The sequence below is a fragment of the Brachionichthys hirsutus genome, chromosome 1 (assembly GCF_040956055.1).
Source record: "Brachionichthys hirsutus isolate HB-005 chromosome 1, CSIRO-AGI_Bhir_v1, whole genome shotgun sequence".
Taxonomy (NCBI): Eukaryota; Metazoa; Chordata; class Actinopteri; order Lophiiformes; family Brachionichthyidae; genus Brachionichthys; species Brachionichthys hirsutus.
In genome coordinates this window covers 10,989,628-11,015,909 of record NC_090897.1, presented here as the reverse complement: position 1 = coordinate 11,015,909, position 26,282 = coordinate 10,989,628, and the positions used below count along the sequence as shown (strand labels likewise).

Below are 26,282 nucleotides of genomic sequence, written 5' to 3'. Positions count from 1 at the left end.
CCCCGATTCCAGAAGGCACAAGTACACTGTAAAATGTAAATGAACAAAACGGCATCACCTGCACACTAATGGTGTTTAACAACAACCAGTTCTAAAGTGTTCTTCAGCACATGTAGTAATACAGTATATATTATACAATTACACAGTAAATATCACGACGCCGTGGTCCTCACCCCATCCATGCATCTGCAGGACTTTTGACGATGCCCTTTTCATAGCCAATCACAATGACATCACTTGTTATCAATGGAGTCTGTGGAACGATTCCGACAGGTGCTTTTGAGCATTACATCCCTGTCTTTTGTTGCCCCCCCCCCCCCCCCCCCTCCCCCACGTACATACTGCTGGCATTAAATGCAGAGTAAGCATATATTTACAAGTGAGTAAAAATCATCATATAAAGCATTTAATACTGTTTAAATGAATATAAGTCAAAGAGAATAAGCAAATGATCACATTCTGTATTTCGGTTTTCACAGTGTCCCAACATTCCTGGAATCAGGTTTGTGTTCCTCTGATACACAGTCAGTGTTCAACTTGAATATGAGTAGTGATAAGTGATTACTGATCATAAATGACACATAATGCAGACGTGCACAAATATCCAATTTGTTACTTTCAAACATTTTAATGAATGATTTTTTCTTAACATGTAATTGAAAAATTAAAAGATTTTCAATAATCTCATGTCAGTATGTACAACTGCGCATAGTATTTCAGCACACTAGCACTGCAGCCACTTCTTTGGATCTGTGGACTGCACAGATATGAACTGCCATTTAATTAGTTTATCCTGTTACTGGTCCTGATATTGATCCATTTCTACTATAGTACGGTAATTAAATGACACCTGCTGCGAGAATAGATGCTCAAACTTATGGATACTGCAGTGTTTCTGCTTGTCTGGCACATATATTTGGGATTTGTATCAGTGTTTCTAGCAATATGGAATGAAAAATGAATGGATTTTATATAATGAGAAAAAAAAGAGCAAATATGTTCAATTCAATTCACAGAGTACAGTTCCCATCGGTTTTATTTAGCTTCAATCGTTCCAAGAGGAAACTACTAAATTTTGCGGCCCATGCATTTTGCGTTTCTACAGATGTCTTCCAACATGTTGTATTCAATGTTTGACTTTTAAACACCTGAGTGATATTTTCTTGCCATAATTCTTCCAGCTGAATCAAAGCTATGGCTCCAACGGATTTTGGATCTGATCGGTTTTGGAGAGAAGACATAAGTTATTACTTCAAATCTTTTCATTCAAATGTCATAGTGGGCTTCTGACCCATGGTCCACTCTTTCCAGCACCAACATGCAATTTAATGCGTAACTACATTTATTTACCACACTGTGAAGATATGAAGTGAGAAAGTTTTTCAAAGGCAATTTAGCCCAAACAAAACAAAATATGCCTTTTTAAAAATTCTGTATTTTCTGTCATGAAATATATATCTTTATATTTTTTGCTTTGTAAACTTACAAAGACAGGGTGAAATTAAATATATCCATCAAAACGAGATTTATAGTCATTTCTCTGACTGTGGCTCCACCAACTGAAGGTCGTGTGACTGTCCTTCATACGTCACACGACACACAGGCTAAAAGTCGATGCACAGCTTGTTTCTCCATGACGGATGCGATGTCAGCGCAGCAGAAGCACTAATCTACCCCGTCAAAGCCTTGCGCGTTCTCAATGGCGATGTGAAGTTTCTCCCTCAGCTCCTCAAAGGACTCGTAAGGAGGCAGGTCCAAACGATTAAAGCTTGAGGAGGTGAAAGTAAAGATAAGGAGTGAATTAAAGTAAAAGCAGCATCTAAGCCTCCGTCATTAAGAGCATTTGTTGCTAATTCTGTCCACTGCCATTTGATCAACAGTTTCTTTTAGATTGACAAAGTTCTGAGAGATAATTTACAAACATTAAGTGATCACTGAAGTTCTCAGATGAAGATTGGAAGCTATGTCCGTATCCATTTTTAAACAGCCATTCATACAACATCATTTTACCTGTGAGCTGCATAATGGTTCTTCAGTCTGTTTCAATTACTGCACACACTTTAAATGAACTGGAAAATTTGACATAAACGTTGTCTGTGTTAAATCTCAGTGAAGTGCTCACCATGTGTGGGCCCGGGGGAGTTTTTCACGCGTTCCCCACTGCTCAATGGTGAACAGCTGTGGTCCGTTAGACCCTGGAAAATAAAGACTTCGCTCGAATCAAGTGTATAAAATGTGTGTGATGCACAGCAGGCAAGGAGGCCAAGGCTCTTATTTGCATACAAGATGAAACTACTCGCACCAAGTGGATGGAAGACCAGACAATCTAATCTCACCATAGAGTTCAGCAAAGCCGTTCATCGGGACCCTGGACGTTCCCGTCACGAACTGCAAGAGCCGAATTCGCTTCTCTGCATCCATCAACAGCACTGTCTGTAGGAAGACACGAAAAGAAGTAAATAAAAGCAAAACCCATCTTAAAACAGAGAAATCATTCAGAGGCCGGAGGCACGGAAAGTTGCCTTACTTTCCAAAACCACTGGATAACGATGTGGTTGGCGCCGTAGCTGTTCTTGTACTTGGTGTTTTCTCTCCAGTCGTTCACATCCACATCTCCAAGCCCACACATGAGCAGCTGTTGAGGACAAGAATGCAGGCAGGCAGACCGTTATTCGTGTGTCTGGTTTTAATCTGGCTCATTTTAGCACACTGGATGAAGTGAAGACTCACCTCGAGCTCATTCTCATCAAAGATCTTGATCAGGTCTTGTGGTATCAGCTCAAAGAATCCCTGTCACAAAAATATGCTCAGGCTCTTATGTCATACTTTGGTAATACACTATGTGAGTGATGAAAAAATAAGATACCTCTTTGAAAGCAGTCATCTGTTTCTTTATCCTGTTCACAAACCTCCACTGCATCACATGACTGAAATATAAAACACCGGATCAGCATCCAATATGTCATCAAACAGGAAAAGACAATGAAGCGTTTCTTTCCACATCTTACTGAATGTATTCTTTCTTATTCTCATTGGTTATGACGATCTCTTCACCCCCCGGCTTCAGTTCATGCTGGTGAGTCTAAACAGGCAGAACAGCTCCAAATCAACGACACAGAAAACCACAGACCATTTAGTTACACAGTCTGCTGAACCGACCTGCCCAAAGCGATCCTCATCGATGGTGAATCGCAAATCCAAATCTGTTGGATCATTCTCCAAAATCCACACGAGAGAGTTGAAATATTCATTGTCCTGCAAACACAAGAAACACATTTACAGAGTGAACGACCTCCAGATAAAAATGGGATTTGAAGGTTCAGATTCAAGGAATTCGTTTGGACACTCACAACAGACTCCATGTCCTGGAGAGTAATCGGCTTCTGCAGCATCATCTTGTAGAAAGGCCGAATGAAGAACGCTTAAGAAAAAGAAAAAACATCAGGATGTATTCAAAACACAATTTGCTCCAACCCCCTACCGTTGTTACGACCCTTTGAGAATGTTTAAATCGGGTTACACTCACCATCCAGGAGTTTTCCATGGTAAACTGCCATGCCTGCCACACGGCCGATGAACTTGAAGTAGGTCAGGTGGTCCTCGTTACATAGACCTGAGTTAGGGTTAATCTGCAGTGTGTAATTGTCCCTGGAAGACACACAAGATGAAGAAGTGGCTTCAAATAACAACACCAGCTGTCCTGCATGCCGATAGTTTCAGTTACTGTACATGGATTTTGAGTTTAAGGGGTTTATTTTCATTGATGCTCATCTTAACACACATTAACTCCCCAGAGAAGACCTTTATCGCTCCTCATTTTCTACTTCACAATCAGCTTTCCAGACCACATTTGTAAATGTTGCCATTTAAAGAGGATGAGGGTTTTTCCCCCCCAGTCGTACGAGTCTTGTACCTCTGTAAATAAAAACATTTCTTCCCTACAACAAAAATTATTAAGACTACACAGAAAGATCCATTTATGTGTCTAAATTATGAAAAACATTTCCAGAGCTATGTTGGAGCCAAAATATTTGGCAAGAATATCATTTAATGTTTCTCAAAATAAATCAGAGCATCATTACCTGCTCCTCTAAATAAGTTCTGCAGCACAACACTAGTTCAGATACAAAAAGAGACTCACGTGGCAGAATACTCAAACAGTCCATAGTACGGGTTGAACATCTCCTTAGACATGAGGAAGAACCACTCTCTGGCAATGCCACCATAGTCCAGCCCCTTCTCTCCTTCGAAATCCACCCACAGTCGTGCCTTCAGCAGGTCTGCCCTCTTAACCGAGAGGATGCGTCGGTACGAGTCCTCCAGCACCGCGCTTCGTCTCAGCTTCATCTCAAAACGGTTTGGGATGTCAGCCTAGAACCACATTGCATTATATCAGTGGTAAGTGGCGATATAATATAAAGGCTCCCATTAGAATAATACCCTCCGGGATTCACAAGCTCGACAGTCTCACCGGTTTCTTCAGCTTCTTCCGGAAGTAGTCATACTTCTGTTTATAATCTCTGGAATAAGGCACTGCCTGTAATCAAACAAAGGAGGGGGTTTAGTGGCAACAAATCAAGTTTAAGCCTCATTTAGACCAAATCGGAATCAAGTCGTTTGCAACTTTCTCAGAGTTTCAAACTACGTCAGGCGTCCCGCAGGTCGTCATAGCGGTGATACAGAAATACTCTGCAAGCAGAAGAGTTTGAAGCAAATGTCCAGAAGCCCGATGCTATTCAAGCAGAGTTCATCGAGGACACGGTGATACCGTCCCAAATGAGACCTCCCATCCCGTAGAATGACCATCTTAAGCTTGTGATCTACACTGTAGTCAATGGCACATCTGTGAAGGAAACCCTGAAGCTACACAGAGAAGTTTGTATTGTATGATAATATCCTACCACATAACATGTATTTATACTCACTGGTCCAGTTATAGCTGAGTTCTGCAGTCTGGGATCATCCCATTGGGTGGTCTTTGTGTCTATGAAATGGAATACAGGAGAGTCCCTCCATTCATCTAACGCATTAATAAGATAGCTATAAATGCTTAGCATTGAATGCTATACGCACTGTGATCTATGTAGAATATCCTCCCGTCATTGTGGACCCTCTCCTCCCAGCCAGGCTTTTAAGGAGGAACATATCACATTATTTAGTTGGCTTTTGACTATTAAATGCAAGAGGCAGCAGCAGCATCAGCTCCAACTTCATTTGACAAAATCTAAAGTATCTATTATTTAACTGAGCTTTTGTGCAACTGATAAACTTACTGCCAAAGCACCCAGGTCAGACGGGTCGAGTGAGGCCGCCCTCTTCGGTTTCACAGACAGCTTTTGCCTGGGATCTCCCTGTTCACAGATAAACAAATAGGTGTTTCAGTCCAATATGACTATTAACACAAGAGCAGCAACTGACTGGTGGGGACAGTTCTTAAACAACGACCATCATATACATTGGGGGAAAAAAAATCTGCTTAACAGCTGAAACTCTTCCTCGTCACGGAGATACATACTGGTTTTCTTGGAGGCAGTTACCAGAGGTCATCGATGTGATTAGCATCCCCAAAGCAGCCAGTCACTACCTGTATCAGGTGGTCAGAGCATATCTGAGGGGTGCTGCCATCTCACCCAGCTCGTAGTCTTGGTGTTGTGGTCAATGAAAAAGGGTCTTCCACAGGGAGCGCTGCGGACCTCCCAGCCAGCCGGTAGGACGCCGGACTCTGCTGTGGTCTCGGGGCTCGGGGTTTGCTGTGGAGACGCCTCTGCCTGGGCAGATGGCTGGGATGGAGGGGGGCTCTGGGGTACACTTGCACCACTCTGTACTGCTGCTGCTGCTTGTGCATCTGTGGTTTTCTGTCCAATAACAAAGAGCACCGTTGGTAAACATATACCTCGGAACAGGATGGACCGCCACACACACACACACACACACACACACACACACACACACACACACATTCCCTGCCTTCAAATATCAATAAGAAAGCCCATTTTGCACCTGAAGTGGGGGTCGTGTCCATGAAGTGGTTCGGCTGAGGTGGTTGACAAAGTAGCGTCTCCCTTTAGTGTCTCGCTTCTCTTCCCATCCTGGAGGAAGCCCGGAGGAGGTGGGAAGGAGCTATTGAATGACAGGATTGAATACAGCGATCAATGCTCAAGCTCATTGCGTAACTCAACACCAGCAAAGAAACACCCGACATGAATTAAACAGTATTGAAATTTCCAGAGTAAAGGACACAACATAAATCATCTGGGAATCTTGCTCTCAGTCCGAATTCACTCAAATGAAGACGTGTTATTTTCAGCAGGGTGGGAAACACTCACCACAGGATTAATGGGATATTCCTCTCCCGTTGAAGCTCGGGCACTTCTGAGACTGGAATGGCTTGAAATACTCGAACGACCCTGCATCGTTTGGAATAGATGTGATAAGTCTATTTCCTACTCTCTTCTCTACAATCTAATTTTTAAAGAGAAATTCACTCACTGTCCGGGAAGCGCGCAGTTCGCCAGCGGCGGACGCCGATGCACGGACACTTCTCAGATTGTCGGAGTAAGGGTGAAGCTCGGGCACAGGTGAAGGTGATGATGTGCCCTGGTTAAAGCTGTGGGACAGGACGTCGTCGTCCTCTGTAATGAAATCCCAACTCTAAAAGATGGAGAAGAGGAGACCGATCAAGAAAACACAGCAGGGGCCCCGATTCTTCAGATCTGCCAAATTGCAGAAGTTGACATATTACGCTGCTGAGATTTGTGTTAGTTTGTTTAGAGTCGATGAAAGTGTTCACGCCAAAGCCCTTACAGTGCAGGTGAAAACTACACCGACATCCGGCTTCAATGTGGGATCCACATAGCGATCTAAACCCAGGACCCTAAGAAGCATTTTTAAAAGCTACGCCAGAGGCATGGTGAGTGACAAACCTGCAATAGCTGAATATTTTGGCATATTTGTCTTTGGAAAGACACTCGGAACATAAAAACATCAGGTTTGCAACATTATTGGAATTTCGCGTATGATAAAACACTCACATACGTTGGTCCACGAAACTTAATTTACGAAGCTCCCGAATTAAAAATGGTCGCCATTCAAGAAAAGGTGATATGGCAGCACAGAAGATTTAATTAAATTAGTACTAGTAATAGCAGCAGTATTTACATTTAAGCACTAGGAAAGCACTGAGAGAGCGCAGACCTCCGCCAAGCAGCTCATTGCCCTCCTGATCGGAGTTACATGATGATCTGGATCATCATCAAAACTCACGGGAAAAATAAACTGGGCATGGCAGTATTAAAAAAAAAAAGTTCGTTTTTGCTTCTCTTGAAGTAAATAAACCCAACTTTTGAAAACTCAATATCTATTAGTCTGAACATAATGGAAGATACAAGTAGGTCTGAACAGAACAAGGCATGCAAAGGACCACATGTTAATATTACCTCAGGGGACTCTTGTGTGTTGTTCTCGTCGGGTTCAGAAATCTGTCTGCGTGAAATAAAAGCATGCTCCACCTCCATATTATTGTTGTTCTGTCTTCGTTGCATCTCCACCTCACTGTCACTGTTTGGAGAACAGTCACATCATGCACGGTCAGAACTGCAGCACCAGGTCAAAGTGCTGGAGCTTTCGCTGGGGAAACCCTCTTACTGTGTTGTGGGCCGCTGCCACTGAGTGGTTCTGCTCTCGTGGTTAACAAAGTAGGTTCTTCCCAGGTTGTCCTGCCGTTCCTCCCAGCCAGGGGGCAGAGCGGGTAGCAGCTGACTTTGTCTGGGACCCGACATGTCCTGGGCCTCCAGGAACTCCCAACCAGGCTGCACAGCATAAAGAAGTTTTACAGAGACAACAACTGGCAGTCCTTAAAGTCGCTCCTTAACAGCTGAGTCAAAGGTTCCATTGTTTGCCTAATTAGCATTATTAGCATCATTGTTGTTATTATCACAGCTATCATCTTACATGGAGCTAAATTTGCACAGGTCATCAAGGCACTCAAAATATACTAGGCTTTCAGAAAAACAAACGTACAAGCTGTAATAGTGAGTAAAATGAACGGAGATCAATGGAGCCGTTTTCACTGGATCGCTGCACAGACAAACCAAACGGGATGATCTGTGATATTCTGGGAGATCTGGAGGCCTTTGGTTGTTGATTAGCCAAACTTACTTCTTCAGTTTGCTCGGCTGGTTCCTCCTCTGAGTCTGGGTTTTTTGGAAGGTAGGACATTTTGAGACGAAGGTGGCCTTTGACTCTGGATTTGTGACTGCATGTGAAAGATTTTTGTACAAGATATGAATATTGTTAGGAGTGCTTGAAAACAAAAAGCATGAAGTGAGGCTTGTCATTTCTCACAGATGCAAAAACGGAATGAAAAGTGGATAGAGATTTAAAAAAAAAAAAAACGCATTTGAATCAAGCCAACCTTCGTGGGTGAAGCAGAAAATCCTTGAATGAGTATGGCCTTTCTGAATTAGGATTTTCAGTCTGAGAATGAAAAAAGAAAAACAGAAATACTTCAACAGCTGGATGAATAAATCTGCTGCTTCGTAACACTTCACAGTACATCTAAAGAAAGTGTTGCGTGAGATGACGGTGACACACACCGTTAGGGACAAGGTGTGGGTGTTGTATTTATAATGAAACAAAGCTAGACGGTAACATAAACAAGATGGACAGTGTTTCCAAAACTGCAGACAATGATGTGGAACAGACACTGGAATAAGGGTGTGCATGGTTTCATGGAGACTTGAGAGGTTGAGGTCAAGAGCTCGACAGCAAAGTTGACATGCAAACAACAAATGAACTTGGAAAAAGTATAAACAAGGATTTCCTTCAACAGAACTCACCGGTATCTGATTTAAGGGGATATCCACCTGCCCCAGAAAGTCATCCCGTGTCTGATGGGAGAGGAGGAGGGGGCAGAAAAGTCAGGATCATATCCAACATCTATATTACACAATTCAAAAGCTCTCCTGCCCCCACCCACACAGGTTCTGTCCCTCAGCAACAAGAGCCACTATAATACTGCCAGAGGAACAAGCTGTGTTTTTTTTATTATTGATTATTAGCTGCTGTCAGGCCTCTGTCACATTAAGACAAGGCTGTCAATCCCTTCAATCATCAGATCAATCAATATATAATAGTTAATAATCTTTTATGATCAGCACAACTGATTTTTAACACTGTGTTAATAATTTGACTTTATCTAATGTTTGTATCGATTTAGTGCGACTGTCCAGTCTACAATGAATAGCTGCACTGTGCTAGAAGAATAAAGGCTCTTCTCTCAACACTTCACCGTCCGCCTTCCTGCATCATCGATAGATTATTGTCATTACAAAAACAACACAAGACATTTACTAAGGATTGAATGATTATACTTAATGGCAGCCCTGAAGCCATTGACTTTGGTTTTATTTATTTACGCACTACAACTCACAGGATAGTAAGAAAGTCAAAATGCAATGTGCTTCATGCATGTCCTAAAAATGTCCAGTATATTGGAAATACGAGCGTTTACAGTCCACACAGTCGTGTGGTTTCACATAAAACATGGTCATGTGCTCTTTTCCTCCTTTGGCATTTATGTTTCTCATGAATTCACCTCAAGTGTATGTTTACACACGGGGAGAACGTACAAACTTTACACAGATAGGAACTAAACCCAATACCTTCTTGCCGTGAGGAGACAGCGCTACCCACTACACCGCCATGCCCCGACTAATACACATTTCAAAATGTCATTATTACCTCCGCCATAGAGGTGATGTTTTTGACGGCTTTTTTTTTTTGTGTGATCGTTAGCAGGATTACGGAAAAACTGCTGGATGGATCTTGATGAAAACAAATCTGAAGATGAGTCTTGGTCTCACTCAGATCCCATTAAAGTTGAGAGCGATCCAGATAACTGTCTGGATACAAGAAAAAAAAATCTGGATTTTGTTATTTACTTATAATGGATGATTTTCAAAAAATTATATCCTGTAAATTACGCATTCAATCCACTCACCAAACATCAGTCAAAAAGGAGTCCGATATGAACTATCATGCAATATGTCTTCTGGATCTAATCCAGAATATAAACTTTTTACGTTGAAAAAAATACACAAACTCCAATCCACTTTTACTTTTGATGGTTGGTGTATAAAGATACCAAGAACAATTTAGAACCTTTGGATGATCCTGATCACCATGTGGACAGTGTAAATCCAATTAGGAGGGAAATGAGCTGCTTGGTGGAGGTCTGTGCTTTTCTTCTTGGAGTTCAGGCTTCGCTCACCGGAAGGACAGAACTCAAAATGTTACATTCACATTAGTTGTGCGTGCTGATAAGAGCTACATTCATCTAATCTCCACTCCCATTTGGACCTCATTGCAGTTTAGGGACAAATAGATTAAGGTTTGATTCAGATTACTATTAATTGTTGACCAACGAGTAATAATTTGAACAAACATTTGCAGTAAAAATTATAAATCTTACTGTCAAGATTTAGAATAAAGTGATGTAATGTAACATTCACTTCCCTTCATAACATCCCGTCGGAGTCGAGAACGTCAACTACTCATAAACAATCACCGGCCAACAGTCGTGTCTGCTCTGCTCATCAAATACATCATTTCTATTCCAGGAACAATCAGTAAACACAAACTGAATTTTCCTCAAATGAGACCGCCTCTTTCCTGGAAGCTTCCTGAAGGCAGGGTGAGGCAAGGCCGGCCCTAATGAAGAGGAAGTGTACAGTATGCTCTGGATGCATGACCAGGATAAAAAGTCAAACATAGATAAATGTCCGTTCAGAGCATCCCCAGAGTTTCATGTGACATACCGTATGAGGATGTGGCTACAGAGATGGTTTAACATCTTCAGAAAAAGCCCAGTGGCACCCGTCTCCGTCTGGAGTCATCACTTACAAACATGTTTTATTTTGCAGTCAGTTTGGGGGTGGGGGGGGAGATAAAGGCTCCCAGCATGGTAGGGGATGACCTTCTACATGGCTGCCAAACACAGCAAGAAGGATTAGTGCCAATCCAGATCATCTGCTGATGGTATACATGCAAAATAGATCTATTTGGAGGAATAAAAGGGAAATCGGATGGCTGTGGTCCAGTTCAAACAGTTTTAGTGTGGCATTGATTGGCTTCTCTTTGGCTGGGCTGAACACATCAGATTTAATGGAACCCAAATTGAAGTAGGAGATGCACCCCCCTCTCATTAACACAATGTGGCAGCTGCACTTTACTACCTCAGACTGTTAAATATGGACCGTCTATTATGGTAGAACATTATCAACTTTTTGGTCACAAGAAAGTTTTATAATAGTTAATCTCAACTGGCTGTTTAATTTGGCAAAAAACAAACAAGTGATTGCTCAGAAACGCAGCAGAGACTTTTCTGACGCATGTTTTCACGTGTTAAGGAGGTCACAGCTGGTTGTTCATTAACTCGTGCGATGACACAGCGTTACGGGTTTACTGCAGATAAGACCGTCTGAAACTTTCCAAAAAATTTCCACTGTGAAATGTTTTATTTGTTACTCATTCAGATATTAAAGCTGTTCAACATTTGATTTGTTTTTTGGCAATAACATGACACCATCCAACCATCCATTTTCATCCGCTTATCCGGGGCCGGGTCGCGGGGGGCAGCAGCCCAAGCAGGGAAGCCCAAACTTTCCTCTCCCTTGCCACTTCTTCTAGCTCTTCCGGGGGGGATCCCGAAGCGTTCCCATTTATTGTTCCAACATTATCGTCGGTACCTTTTACGAAGGTTGTAAATCGAAGGTCATTTTTGAGTGCAGGGGGTTGTCGACTTACGACCAATGCGACTTACGACAGTCCGACTTTATGACCGAACTCGTCTGCTGGTTTGTGTCCGATTACGAGGTGTTTTTACAACATGACGGAAAGCGAGCGAGCGAGCGAATCGAGTGTATGACAGTTCCTGCCGTCTCACCCACGATGTCTACCGAGAGGAAATTGTCTCTTTCAATGCCTCATTTAGAGAATCAGGATGCAACACAAAATTTGGTCAATAATCAACCGAGATATTGAGGAACACATTTTGAAGTTCCATTGACTGCAATGTTACAGAATTCAGGATCTCTTCTAGATCACCAAAATGTAACCATCTGTTCCTGGTAACATTCCCAACATTTCCTGAAAATGTCCTTAAGATCCGTCCAGCACTTTGAGTTGTCTTGCTAATGGACAGCCTCCTGTCTGTTCTCCTGTCTGTTCCTCAAAGCCACTGTTTCTAAGCCGTCCATCATGGGTATATTAAATAAGTTAGATTTTAAATTGAGATGTTCTAAAGTAAATGTCTCATTACTGCAGAAGAGCTTATTTGGCAACCTGTTAAATGCAAGGGAAGGCTGACACCTGATTCTTCACAAACACTGCCTGGCAGGGGGGCGCACATGGAAGGGGCGCACCACCCTTTTACTGGGAAAGGCTCACGCTCACATCCTGACTACATTACTTTACCCCCACCACATAGACACACACACACCCCATGTCCACAGATGGCTGGAATCACTGTGCGCTACTCTAGTGTCATGCTGTTAAATTTGAATCCACGAGACTGGGCAGTGCTACACACCACCAGACTATCTGGAGTCAGGGTGAATATTTCAGGGGCACTTTATTTATATCAGCAAGGGACACTGCTTTTCCCACCGCCGAGATTAGGCCGGGTAAATATTTAAGTTGATTACTCATGGCCCTTATACAATAAGGAAAAAGACGAGCAACTGAAAAAGTTGAGCACGTCTTCACCGGCCAACAAATGAACCGACTCATGAGGTGAAAGAGGCAACTTCCCTCCTCCCATTTCTTTGAAACCAATATGTAAATGGTTTACTGTAATGTAATCCAATACCTCTGAATGTTTGTTTGTCCACATCGAGCTCGTTAATTGCAAGACATAGCGGCAGAAAACTTCTCAGTTACAGAATTTCTCTCTAATGGCTATCATTGAGTAAATTAAGTTTTAAGGATTAGCATGTCAACAGCTGCAAAAGACGGCAGCACCGTCACAACACCACTAATTATTATAAAATGCACACGCTTAGAAAAAAATAATCTCCTGAACTTTACTTAAGCGACAGTAACTTTAAAAGAAAAAGAAAAAGGATGAATATTTCGATGCGTTCCTGACAGTCCAATTTTCATAAACTCTGCGCATGAAAACAGAAGTTAAAGTGTTGACACTGGCGCAGTCAAACTAAAACCGGTTGAACAACCCTAAAGGCCAGTGCACAGCGCTCATTCACAGGGCTTTACGTGGCATATGCACATGTGAAGATACTTTGACTCAGCTCATTCCTGAAGGCGAGGGTGAAGCCATTAATCCTAATAAAAAAAAACACAACACTCACCTTGGAGTTCTGACCTGGGCTCTGAGACACATTATTCCCTTTGCGGATTGTGTTAACATCAGTAGCGACGTTAGCCGAGTTCGCTGGGCAGCGAGGAGACAAATGAATATGCACATGTGGAGAGCAAGGACTACCGAGTTTTGAATTTGAAACGTGACATGAAATTCCAGTGTTAGCATAGGGCAAGTCCAGGGAAAAGCTCCTTTGTATGGCATGATGACAAAGGTTTCCCTCAGGCGCTTCCTGCCCTATTCCTGCTGAACAGGCCTTTGGATAGAACAAACAAGCAGAGGTACTACGATACAGTTTTTTGTGAGGGTTCTGCCCACCCTCAGAGTGCACGGTTGGGCTCGGAGCCTCAGGACATCCAAAGTTGACTGTAGTCACAGTTGTAGCTCCATTCCCAGGTAAAACTGGTCTCTGGTGAGCAAAGTGCAGCAGTAAGCTACTCGAGTGACGGCTCGATCCGTCTAGAGGCGATGACGGTTCCATGACTTCGCACGTCTCCTCCGCTGTGCCTTTTGGTTCATCCTGTAAAGGAATATTAAATTGCACCATATGTTTGGCGTCCCTGAACTCGGCTGAACAGCTTCCTTTTGGGAGATGTCGGAGATGTATCGCCGCGGTGGTGGACCCTTTGCAAGCCACTCCCTCATCGCATGAAAACTCGCTGGGAAATGTTTGAAGAGTTGACTGATGAGTCTCCCCCACTGGTTGGAGAGCAGGAAAAGCCACAGGACTGACTGGAGAAGCAGGTGGGGTGCTACAGGGGCTTTTTGGAAATATAACTAAGGAGGAGCACCGTCTCAGTGGGACCTTGGACTTGCGACATAGTAAACTCATCCCCTGGCTTGTCCTGTGCTTTTCTGGAGCTTCTGGCTCAAAGATGCTGTTGCTGCTACAGTACCCGGGATCACTTGCCATACTGCAGCTGCACGAGCTTCGGTCAGGTCCGCTACCTGCTCCTCCTTCGCAGCCGCCCAGGACTCCATCCACTATGCTGCCATCGAGCTCTCCACTGGCCTTTCCACAGGGCTGCAGGGAAATCTGCAGAATGCTCTTCTTATTAGATCCTCCTGTTTTAACCTGGGGTTTGAATACCGAAGAATATCTCTGTGAATGAGCAGAGTTTGGTGACAGGGGAGTCACCTTCAAGCGGACAGTGCTGTGAGTCAGACTCTCTGGAGGGGTACACGCTGGCACACCGACGCCACTCTCCTCACCACGGCCGCTGAGGCTTTCTGACAAAGGGTCCGTGTTGCTTCTCCTTGACGCGAAATGCAAGCGCAGCCGACATGCCATTCGTTTAACTCTCTAATCCCTGCAGTGCTGGTAAGAGCTGCATGATCAAACTTGCTGGTGACAAAAAACAAAAACAAAAAAAGCAAAGCAACTGGTCCGTACGCCGCTCTGTGATCACAATCATTAGCGGCTGGACATTGCCAAAATAGCTCCGGTGACAACCGACATGCCTGTCCGGGCTGATCTCAGCTTTTAGTCAGGAGGTAGTCAGTGGTTCCGTTTGGAGATATGACCCAAACACATGACCTTTGAAACTAGAGCAATCCAAAAAGGTTTTGCCCCTTCAGGGAGCCTGAACCCCGTGCACAGAATAAAACACAAAAAAGCCTAAGAGCTAAACCCAAGGCTTCTACCGCCAACCTGTCGTACAACATTAGCTCAGCTGCACCTCAGAAGTTCCAATCAGATAGAACGACACCTTCCGTCTTTCCAATCAAATAGAACTCCTCCCGTCTGTCTGGCTACTTCACCCTTGTTGACTGCTTTAGGAATAGAAACAACATGGAAGTCCTCTGCGCTGCGTCCGAGACTGAAGCTCTGGTTAACGGTTACAGCTTCAGGTCGCTCACTCAAGGCGACTTCCTGCTGCAGCTACAGGCTTCTAATGTTTCTGCTGCTCTGTGGCCCCCACAAATATGTTTACCCGCTGCTATTGGATTACAGGAAATCAAAGAGAATGACTTTCAACATAACCACGTGTAAAGCTGACGAGCGCGCCGCAAAATCTCGAAGCGCACAATGAGACTATAACGTCCAGTGAAAATATGAAGCCGTTTCAGATAATGTTCTTATTCTTGCAAGGAGAGAAAAAAAAAAGACATCTTGCATTGAGATGCAGCGGTAAAGCAGCCTACCTATAGAAAACACAAAGATAAAAGCGAGGAGAACTGGCTGTGACTCGACACCCGTCATACGACACCTCCTGTATCAGACAGTGCTGGCCTTATTTCCTCTCCATTGCCGTTGACAGCCATATTTATTCATGGCAGCCTATTGTGAGCCATGCAGGCCTATTTCAGAGCATTAGACTGCTTCCAAATCAGTTTCAGTGTAGGGTGCACTGATAAATATGATTCACCAGAGGAGACTTTGCTGCTCCAGTGGGGCATGTTCTTTTTTTAAATATGACAAACTACCAGGATGCCTTATTTAATTCATGGTGGTGTGTAATCCATAATAATCCAACAACAACAGGGGGAATAAATGCAGCGACGGACCACAGGCCGACCAAGCAAAACATACGCGACATACATTCTGTGTGTGCAAAGACAACCATAATACATATAATGCTGATAACGCTTACTGCCCTGGTCCTCCCGATATCAGTCTCAATCTGGATTGAAATCACAACCCGAAACGCTTCTCGAGCGAACCCAGTTCTCTTTGCGACTGTACTAACTCACCATAATATATGTGATCCAACTTTAGAATTTTCTGATTTGCAATCCAAAACTATTTTCACAGTTCTTATTTTTCCCACACAGGCCTACTGCTGACCTGAATCTCTATTGGAGGCGCGGTTTGTTGCTTGCATAGCCGTGCGCTCCGATACAGAAACAACAGGAGTTCATCCAAGTGTCCTGACGTTAAGCTTGAAGACGCCGAGCTAAAGTAGGTCAGCCCGATAAGTCGTCTGGACTTCAGAAGATACGCTGCTCATCTCCGGATAGATCTGGAGAACCAAATCTTTCAGAATCAGTTTCAGTCAGTTGCTTAGCAGCTCCTCATTTTATCGGTCTTCCGTGTGTTATTGACGGCCATTCGTTCAAAGGACCGCAACCATGGCAACCTCTGTATACGCTGACGTCATACGGAGACTAACCATTCATGTGGTCTCTGGAAGTCAGAGAGGCAAGCATGTCATGTCTAAAGGATCCTTACTTATTAATCTGGAGTCACCTGAACATTCCTCTTTAACTATCACCATGAAGCTTAACCTGCTCAGCTGGTATCAGCATTCAGTACACATGCCACTTTTAACAATGACAAGATGACAGATCAGAACTTGATAACACTGGTAAGCACCAGCTTTTAACCCTTTAAAGCCAAACATATCATATTTGATTTTGAGACTTCTACTTCAGACGTTTGCCATTTATTTCCCCGAAAAAGCTGATGGATACAAGCCCACACATGCATCTGCATTTTCCATGAAAACAATTCTTGATTTGGCAAAAGCAATATAAATGAGAGCAGTTGTATACAAATGTATGCAGATTTTTCTTTTTTCTTTTTACCGAATTGTCAGAAGGTTCCATTCAGACTTTATTTTCCAAATAATAGAGTTTTCTGACAGTTACTTCATGGTTCAGACTTTAAAGGGTTAAATGTCCTGCTTTCAAGATACATCATTTTGAGATATGATGATCAAAAATAATAATAAAAACCCTCATACTGACTCCAGTTGAAAGGTCAAACTATGCGTCACACGCCCTCCACAAAAATCTAGATGAGGTATGGCAACAAGTCAGTCACACCCTCGTTGTGTGATGAAAAGATTGAGAAACACAAATAAAACTACAAGCAGAATGAAGAGGAAGTTCTCTCTCTCTCTCTCTGTGTGTGTGTGTGTGTGTGTGTGTGTGTAAAGAGAGAGACTGTTATTGATTTGTCATTGTAGCTTGCCTAAGGACCGCAGATAAAATATCATATCAAAGCCAACTCTTGTGCAACACTTGAACATTGCACAAGCTCAAAGAAGCATAAAGAGCATCATCTGAAAGGGAGTGGGACAAAATAATCACATGATTTTACTTTTATAGCACAGAAATATTTGTTCTGTGCAAAACTGTGTCATGTGGAGACAAGAACTAACTGCTCCAAATAGCTGCCTGGACGTTGTGATGTTCAAAGAGCAGGCTACCAGTTCAGACGGGCTGAGGAATCACCTTGGAGGACAGAAAAATACAAATACCGTCTTTCAAAATGTCCGTATTTAAATTCAATAAGAAAACTGCCATGCATGTTCCTATGTATTGATAATTGTCGATGATTTATGTACTAAGGACTTTCAACGGAAACAAGACCGCAAGGGCTTTTTTGAAATGCTCCTCTGAGACAGGATGTTTGACTTTATTTGTACTGTAATACATGCTACTGTGTGACTGTACTTGTACTCTAACATTCTATCTAATAAATATATTCATCATCATCATCAACTAGGAAGGAGCTTACTAATCCACACACGGCTGCAAAGGTCACAACGCTCTTTTAATGCAATCAAGCTTTATCGAAAATTTAACTAATCTTGTAACCATCATTTAAGGCTACTGGAACAGGAAACCGTTTCAAACAGATGAATCCACATTTTCATATGGATCTGCAGCACAATATAAAATGACAACAGCTTCCTAAGGGTGTCCGGTCCGTGGGTCATTCAATAAGAAAAGCACCTTTTCATGCAATTTAAAAAGAGTAGAGTAAACGGTACTGATCCTTTGTCCAGATTTAGCCAGAGTTTAATGAGGTCTATTCCAGTGCAAGATTCTGTATAATCAGGCAGATAAAACCAGCCAACAAACGAGCAGGGCAACGCGCCCGAGCAACAGGAGCAGGAGCTGCCATTTGAACCTCCTTGAGGTAATCCCAGCACAAACCCACGACCTTCTTGCTGTGAGGCAACAGCGCTAACCACCATGCAACCGTGCTGCCGGTGCAAAAGGTGGAAACATGACACTGAGTGTTAATCATCCATGGTATGAGTGGAAACACATGGATGCAATACATCCAGACAGGCCAGTCAACAGTGGAACCAACCTTTTGTGCCCTCACAGGGTCTGTTTGGGTACGCAAAACTACAAATACAGTCTCATAATTGACATAATGCTCATCACCTGTAATATGTGACGCTTCTGATGTCTATCTACACTTGTACAGTAAGCAACAGGCATCAGGGATGCCCTTAAAGCAGCCAGAGCGGCCCATATTTACAGCTCTGAATCATCTGGTGTCTCAGTTTTCTAACAATATCAGATATGTCATGGCAAAATAAGGGCATCATTTGAATGAAATATGACACATCTGTTGATTTTTGTATACACATTACGGGTATATTCAAAAACAAACTCAAAGGAGTTATATTGAAAGAGCTTTTCTGCAAAACTACAGTATATATACTTTGTACCTTTAGTTTGAGTTTATTTAAACAGGGACAATATATATTCATGAACGTTTACACGTAAATATGTAAGATTATAGCCAATGGCTAATTTCCATCTTTAGTCCCGAGTGAGATTGTCTCCTCCCTTGAACATCTTGCCTCTTATTTCACACGCTCTTTATCTAGTTCAGGTTTTAATTGCTAACCAAACACACAACTCCACGAGCAGAACGGACTGATCAGTCAGGAACAGACACACGAGAAGCATTTACAGAAAACAAGCACGAGAGACATACTGTAGGTGGAACAAATACTGGATTAAATATGATGCACATTCATCATGTTTGAATCTAACATAGAGAGACCTTAATGAAAAGTAACACTCCTACACATTTTACACTCTTTTGGTTGAACATGGCAAACAACAACAGCAACAACAACAAAGGAAAACTCACCAGACGGTTCTCATCAAACACCTCCAGCAGCAGACGGTGCTTCCTGGGAATAACCTGGAAGGGGACATCGACTGTAGTAAAAATGCACGAGTGATGATGCACGAATTTAATGACCAACGGCAAACTAAGCAAAGTGCTTGAACTGAATGTCTAAATGTGTAATGTTCTGAATTTATCTGAACATGCATGTAATATTCACACAGCACAAGAGACCGATACGTTACAGATTGAGATGGTTTCACTTCAAGCATCACTTACTCTGAAAAAGAATTCCTCCGCCCACTTTGGGTCCAGTGTCTTGATGTACCACAAGAAGGGAGGGGGGGGGGGGGAAACAGAATTAGAATAGAACGGGTCACATAACCATAGCGAGTCTAACGCTGACGTTGACGCGTCTACCTTTTTTTTGGTTTTAGTCTGAAGACTTGTGATCTCTCCATTGACAGGGTCGTAGAGGGAAAGTCTCGTGTATGGATCGCTGCAAACATTAAGACACATTCAGAATAAACAGTGCTCATTATTTTTTGAACATTTAGGATCCAGGTCCTTCTCAGATGTCTTCCTTTCTAACAACGTTCATCGATCATCATCGCCACAGTGCGCAAGAAAGGCCCCGTCCTGGTAAATATAACACAATCACCCAAAAGGGAAAACCCAGTATTTGGCTTCGCTGTCCAGTCACATCATGCGTTGTACTCAAACTTTAGAATCGCTAACATAACGATGTCCGCAGCTTTTGCTCAATAGAAAGTTGGGTTTACTTGTACATTTCCAATAGGCTCTGTGATAATCATTAAAACCACGTCCATCATGACTCCACATTATCCACTTTCCGGCATCCATATCAATTGAAATCGGCAGCCATCTTTTGTCATTAGTAATGCTTTAAGTGGTTGGCGTGCCATAATGCGCTTAATGGACTGTACTTATACATCACATTTCTAGAATGACCGACTGCCAGCTTTCAACCGTTCACACATTCTTGAGGTTCTTTATATTTAGTCTGAAATGACCCTTCTTTTCTGACAGAGCCTGGGTGGGCACTAGGGGGAGGGTCCTCCAACGTCCACACAAATGAACAGTGTGATGTTCAGCAAATGCCAAGTTAACTCTGCATGTAAAGCTGTAGAATATAAAGCCGGCTGCCAGTAAAGGAGTTGTGCAGAAGATACCCAATAGAGAAGATGGCCATAAGCAAACAGGAAGTGGCCAACTAGGGGTACCCGATAAAGACAGATCACGAAACTGAATCATGTCAACACCAGGTGGGTGCAGGTTAAAGGTGAATCATGTTGGGACGATGGAAAATACCATTTGTTGCATTTAAATAGAGAAGACCAACTGAAATATGGCATGATTATAATTATAATAATCGTCCGGTTCATCCCTGTGCTAATGTTAACTAAGAATAACTTACCTGGCACCGAGTATATCTTTTTTGGCTAATCCAAGTCCTGCAATGACTTTCACTTTTAGGATTCTGGATTCCTCCTGAAATAACCAAAAATGTATTATGAGTTTAAGAAAATGAGCCATCATAAAAACACAGACAGAGAACTTTATTATTCCTGTAAAGACATAAATCATGAACCAAATATCACTTTAGTAAAATAATATGAAGCTCATTTCTGCCACTGCACTGCATTTGAAATAAAAAACCTAACTATTATTAAATGACTGACAAACCCACTCCTAGAATCGGCTTGATAGATATTCCCCAAAAATATATTTTCCTGAATATTTGTTAAGGACGTAGTTCAGCATCTCTTCAATATACAGGTACCGACCGGTATGTTACATTTAAATAAACGTCATCAGCAAAGTTTATGTCTCAATTTGATCTACGTTTACTGTATCAATATTATTTTTATTTCACGAGTGAATTTTAAGTGAGCCTTTAAAAATTAAAGCATTCTGGATGATCAAGTTTAAATTATCACTGGGATCAAGGTCAGAGTTTGATGTTCTCATTATAAATGAACTATAAAAATGTGAAATAAGATCTAGGAAAGCACCGTTTACTGAGTAGGTACATTCACATATGCAGAAAGAAGCCCTATTTCCCAATAATAAATAATCCTTTATAAAATTCCTGGATCCAGTTGGTGATCCGGATAACCGAAAGGTTATAAATTGTTCTTTGTCTCTTTATACACCAACAATGAAAATTAAAAGTCGACGTGAATCAGAGTTAACTTATGTTTGAATCCATAGATAGATTTTTCAATGTTAAAATTAAAAAAATAATTCCTGACCTCATTCTGGATCAGATCTAGAACACATTTTACATGACAGTGCATATTTGGACCCCTTTATGACTGATCTTTGGTGAGTGAACTGAACATATTTTACAAGATGTTTAAAAAAAACAAAAAACGAAAAAGCCTCAGTTGTAGTAAACGGGATTTTTGTTATTATTTGGTATCCAGATTGCTCTAAAGATTTTATGTGATCCAAGTTCCACCAAAACCCATCTTTCCCATAAAGATCCATCCAGCAGTTTTTGCCGTAATCCTCCTCACAGACAAACAAACAAACAAACACAGACCCTACTTAAAAAGAAGTGCTGCCTGAGAGAGAGAACATTGCCAGCAACATTTTAACTTTACTCCAAAACAGCTGCAGAAAGGAACACGGAGGTCCTGGGTGATAAACTCCTCCTCCCTTATCAGAGGCGTGTTTCGTGGGAATCCCTGTCAGGCGGATTCTGGGCAGACCCTTCAGGGTTGCCAAGTTCGGGCAGGATGTTACATCATCGGAATAACACTTGGCTCTTCGGAACGTTCCCACAGCGCCAGCCTCGTAGTCTGCGGCCCCTGCCAAATAACTACCGAATCACCCGGAGATGTTAAAAATCGATTTCAGATCGGGAGCATAAACGATCTGGTCCCGACGCACACCAGCCCGTGCGTGATTTGCGTGCCGATGGCGGGCCAGCAGGGAGGCGTTAACGGCTCGGGAAGCCTGCGAGGCTTCCTGGTTGGAACCAGTCCGGAGTCCGGAGTCTTCCATCCGGACGTCGTTACATTCATTTAAGCGCGTTAGAGCCGCTACAGAAGTCCCCACACAGCGACCCCCCCCCCGGGTTTAGTTAGCCGGCAACAGTTAGCACTAGTTAGCATTAGTTAGCCACCGACGCGGTCACGTGAGCAGACCCAATGAAGGCTGATAAGAGTTTACCTCATCTGCCAGAAGTCCTCGGATCTGTGGGGAAGCCGCAGCCATAACGTCCTCGCACTTCTTCCCCCCAAATGATGAAGACGAGGGTACCGGGAAACTCCTGCTGTGTGTTCGGCAACTTCTGAGCCGCCGTTGTTGTTTCCTCTCTGCGTGTTTACGCAGGAAGTTAGGAACCGTGAACCCGACCTGCTTTATCTCCTCCTCCTGCTTCCTTCTCTCCTCCTCTTCCTCCTCGTTTCGTGGTTCTGTGGCTGCGTGCAGGCGGAGCAGGGTAATGCATCCTCAGTGTTTAACCGCATTCACACTGATCTGGTGCAGAACCTTCATCAGCAGCAGCTAGAACCGAACCCACCCGAACCGAGCCCACCCGAACCGAGCCCACCCGAACCGAGCCCACCCGAGCCGAACCCACCCGAACCGAACCCACCCGAGTCGAACCCACCCGAGCCGAACCCACCCGAACCGAGCCCACCAGAGTTTTACCTTCACGGCCTGTGGCATGAAAACAACTACTTGGTTTTGTTCCTTTTTTGGTTTTTGACTATCATAAGTAATTCATTAAGTATTTAAAAACAAAGAGACATAACAAAAACAGCACTGATAACATAATATAATTTTTTTAATGTGCATAAATTTTGTATGCAGGGTTGTACACAATCAGTAAGCAACAGCAGTAATGTAGTAATGCTACACTGCCTGGGACATTCAGGTTTAGTTATATCAAGTTTAGTTATATCTTAAGGGCCAGACCACGTAGAGCAGGGGCCCCCAAACTACGGGCCCTCGAGCCGGACACGGCCCGCCTCCACATTTGGCCCGGCCCTCTGAACAACACCAGAGACAATATATATATATATATATATTCTTATTTTCCTTTCCATTCAACATGAGTAGCCGGTGGGGGATCAATAATGGTATTCGTTGCATTTAAGAGGGGTCATTAATTCGATCTTTTGCTTCCTAAAATAATATTGATAGTGGAGAATATATTAAGGTTATGAAGAAAAGAATCCTTCCTTTCGTTTGGTCACATACGACCAGAAAGTTCATGTTCAATGGACGTTTTTTCTGTGACAAACCCGGAAAGGGTTATTTAGTTATTATTTATTTTATTAATAGTGTTATTATTTATTTGCTGACTTTTTTTTTGTGAAGAAAGGGTTATTTGGTGGCTGTCTGGAAAACAATAAATGTTTAGGCACCCCTGCCATCGTCACACTTTTCCTGTATAAACTGACTCCGGCCCTCCATCAAGTTATGTGGCCCTCACAGGAAAAGGTTTGGGGACCCCTGATGTAGAGGAAGAGGAAGGTTAGTAAAGGAAGCAAGTAAAATGAATCCTCAAACAATAACATCATGTACTGGTAATAGTGGAGTGACCATTATTTGAAATCTGGGGGGGGGTCTCCCTGCATTGCAAAAAGTGTGGCATTGTGTGTTATCCTGTCTTGCAGGAGGAGAAGCTGACGTAAGAAAAAATCTTGTTAAATACCCTGTGAACAATGTTTCTGCTCTAGCTGCGGAGAAAGAGAACTGTACCTGCGGTCAATAAATGTTTAGCGATGAGATCAACTCAAATGTGTTCTGGTACTTCACTCGGAGCGGCAACAAAATAACCAAAGAGGGCGTGGTAGGAAATGCAGTCCTTTAACAAACACAAAGGCCTGTTAAAAATGAATTGCATAAAACTGAGTAAAGGTTTTACTCAGACAATAATCTGATTAAGAATTAATCCTGTGAAATTTTTACTTTAGGCTTTGCAAATGTAAAATAATTATATTATGGATTGTTGTGAAATTACTGAGTCACAGGCACAAACTGGATTTAAACCCTGGCAAGGTTATTATGGACTTATGGAATTGGAAAGCAAGCAGAGGGTGCCCTGAGCCAACCATTACATCCTTGCAAATTCCCGAAAATTGGCACAATCAGAAGTCACGGTAAGTAAATGTTTTCTTGGAAAACAAAGAAGACACTCTTGTCGTGTCATGGACTCTGTCTCTGAAATAAGTAGACGAAACAAACACTTCAAGATACAAATGTACTTAAAAATGTTTATTAGTCTAAAATGTCTTTAAAAACCATTAATGCAAGCATTTCCACTTGTAAAAGAACTTGCTAAAATGCTGACAAAGTGTCTGTACACTGACATTAGCGGTGAGGGCAGCTTTACAGCGCTACCACTTATACAAGAGCAAGGGTTAAATCGTAATCAAAGACAAATGCCAGTGCTAGCCAAATGTTGTCACAAGCACGGTAAAGAGAAGCACCTAAACTGAGAGAACAGATTCAACAACTGGCTGTGAAGTTTGTCTACAATATGACACGACATATTGGATTATATATGGAGTATTATTACGGACAGTCACGATTCCTCATGCATTGCGAGCGCTTTAGTGCATATTTGTCATGAATCACCACAATGTACTGAATAAATCACGCTGACGAAAGAACCGAGTGTGATACGTGGTAATATGCTATTAAACCTGTAAAAAGTTTAGTTTGCTACAAAACATAACAACAGTGCAATTCTGAGTATTGTGAATTCACAAGATCAAGACAACATTCTCTGTACAAAAGACACACTCAAAATAAATAGTGGAACAAAAGCACACACAAGAGGACACACTGCCAATATGTACAACAAATAAAGTTAGTGTGACTTACAGTACAAACACATGATGAATATATTAGTCGTCATTTTTAATCCCTCCATAAAAACATTATTTGCCTGTTGGATCTAGAAAAGCATCGACAATAGAAAACAAAGTGATTTTTGATATGTACTGATCTATGTGGTTTTACAAAGACACAATTCCAGTGTGACAGACACACTGTTCACTAACTTCCCATTTTATTCTCCGTGATTGATATTCAGTTATGGCTATGTCCATTACAGAGTAGCTTGATATTAGACATCCAAGATCTCAGTGCATGTTTTGAAAGCTAATAATTAAAGGTTAAGTCTTTGGTATGGAAACAAGCTCTCCAAAACCAAGAGTCTGACGAGCACCCAAGTCGCACCTCATTTGCAGTTGCATGACTTCTTTACACATAGCCCTTAATCAATGTCAAGAAAAACTTTCACATTTGATCAGTTCAGGGCATGAAGTAAAAAAAAAAATGCTCCTTCAACATCCAAAGAAACAGTGCAGTGTCATGTACAGAAAAACAACTTCTACAGATTGTCAGTGCAGGATGATGAAAACAATAACTGGAATCAGACTTTAAAGTCCAGTCAGTCATTTTCAGATGGAAACCTTTGTGTTAACCGCACAGGTTTATTTCTTTCACACATCACAAGCAATGCATTTCGTAAGTGCAAAGGAGTATTATTCATTTTATTGTACCATAAGTCTTTATAAGAATCATCAATTTAAAAGTGCAGAAACCTTGTTCAAAATTATTTATTTTTCCTATGACAGGTTAAATGGTTCAGCCCTCATGTTTCACTGCATGTTTCTACGTAGCACAACTTGAAAGGTAACCCACGGTCCTCCACAATGTGTGTGACACTACTATCACATAGGGTGGACTCTATCTCTCTGTCTTCCTCTCTCTCTCTCTTTTGCTCTCTCTCAACCCAAGAGATCAAGACAGATGGCTGTCGTAGGTTCTGCTCAAGGTTTCTGCCTGTTAAAATGAAATGTTTCCTTGCCTCTGTCGCCACAGTTCTTGCTCACGTAGGACAAGTTGGGTTCTATAAGAGAAGATCGTTCCCTGCTCTACCTGAAAAGTGCCTTGAGATAACATTTTGTTATGATCTGGGACTGTACAAATTAAAATGAATTAAAAATTGAATAAAAATAATAATACGGAGTACATACATAAAGATATTATATGGGAGTCAATGTAAGAAATAATTTTCTTAGCTCAACA

General features: G+C 42.3%; 1 protein-coding gene across 1 annotated transcript; it reads right to left on the bottom strand.

The window, feature by feature from the left end:
• Window positions 1–334: 334 nt before the first annotated feature.
• On the bottom strand, window positions 335–14,669 carry nedd4a (NEDD4 E3 ubiquitin protein ligase a). Its single transcript, XM_068740287.1, has 25 exons — window positions 13,368–14,669; window positions 8,838–8,888; window positions 8,414–8,475; window positions 8,158–8,254; window positions 7,645–7,808; window positions 7,437–7,557; window positions 6,490–6,651; window positions 6,327–6,407; window positions 6,001–6,120; window positions 5,631–5,855; window positions 5,274–5,351; window positions 5,074–5,128; window positions 4,926–4,984; window positions 4,472–4,537; window positions 4,142–4,371; window positions 3,527–3,648; window positions 3,351–3,421; window positions 3,160–3,255; window positions 3,009–3,082; window positions 2,867–2,927; window positions 2,731–2,790; window positions 2,528–2,635; window positions 2,337–2,433; window positions 2,123–2,195; window positions 335–1,768 (listed from the first exon to the last, which is right to left on the bottom strand). Exons 1-25 carry the CDS (start codon window positions 14,667–14,669, stop codon window positions 1,666–1,668), a joined length of 3,738 nt encoding a protein of 1,245 aa, XP_068596388.1. The 3' UTR covers window positions 335–1,665.
• Between the last annotated feature and the right edge of the window lie 11,613 nt (window positions 14,670–26,282).

What these genes read in the sequence shown, in the direction of transcription:
- nedd4a (XM_068740287.1), bottom strand. Translation starts at nt 14,669, where the DNA reads ATGGCATGTCGGCTGCGCTTGCATTTCGCGTCAAGGAGAAGCAACACG. An exon ending in ACACACAAGAGTCCCCTGAG is followed by an intron (nt 6,652 to 7,436) that starts GTAATATTAACA and finishes TCCATCTTTTAG; the next exon opens with AGTTGGGATTTCATTACAGA. An exon ending in GGACACGACCCCCACTTCAG is followed by an intron (nt 5,856 to 6,000) that starts GTGCAAAATGGG and finishes GTTATTGGACAG; the next exon opens with AAAACCACAGATGCACAAGC.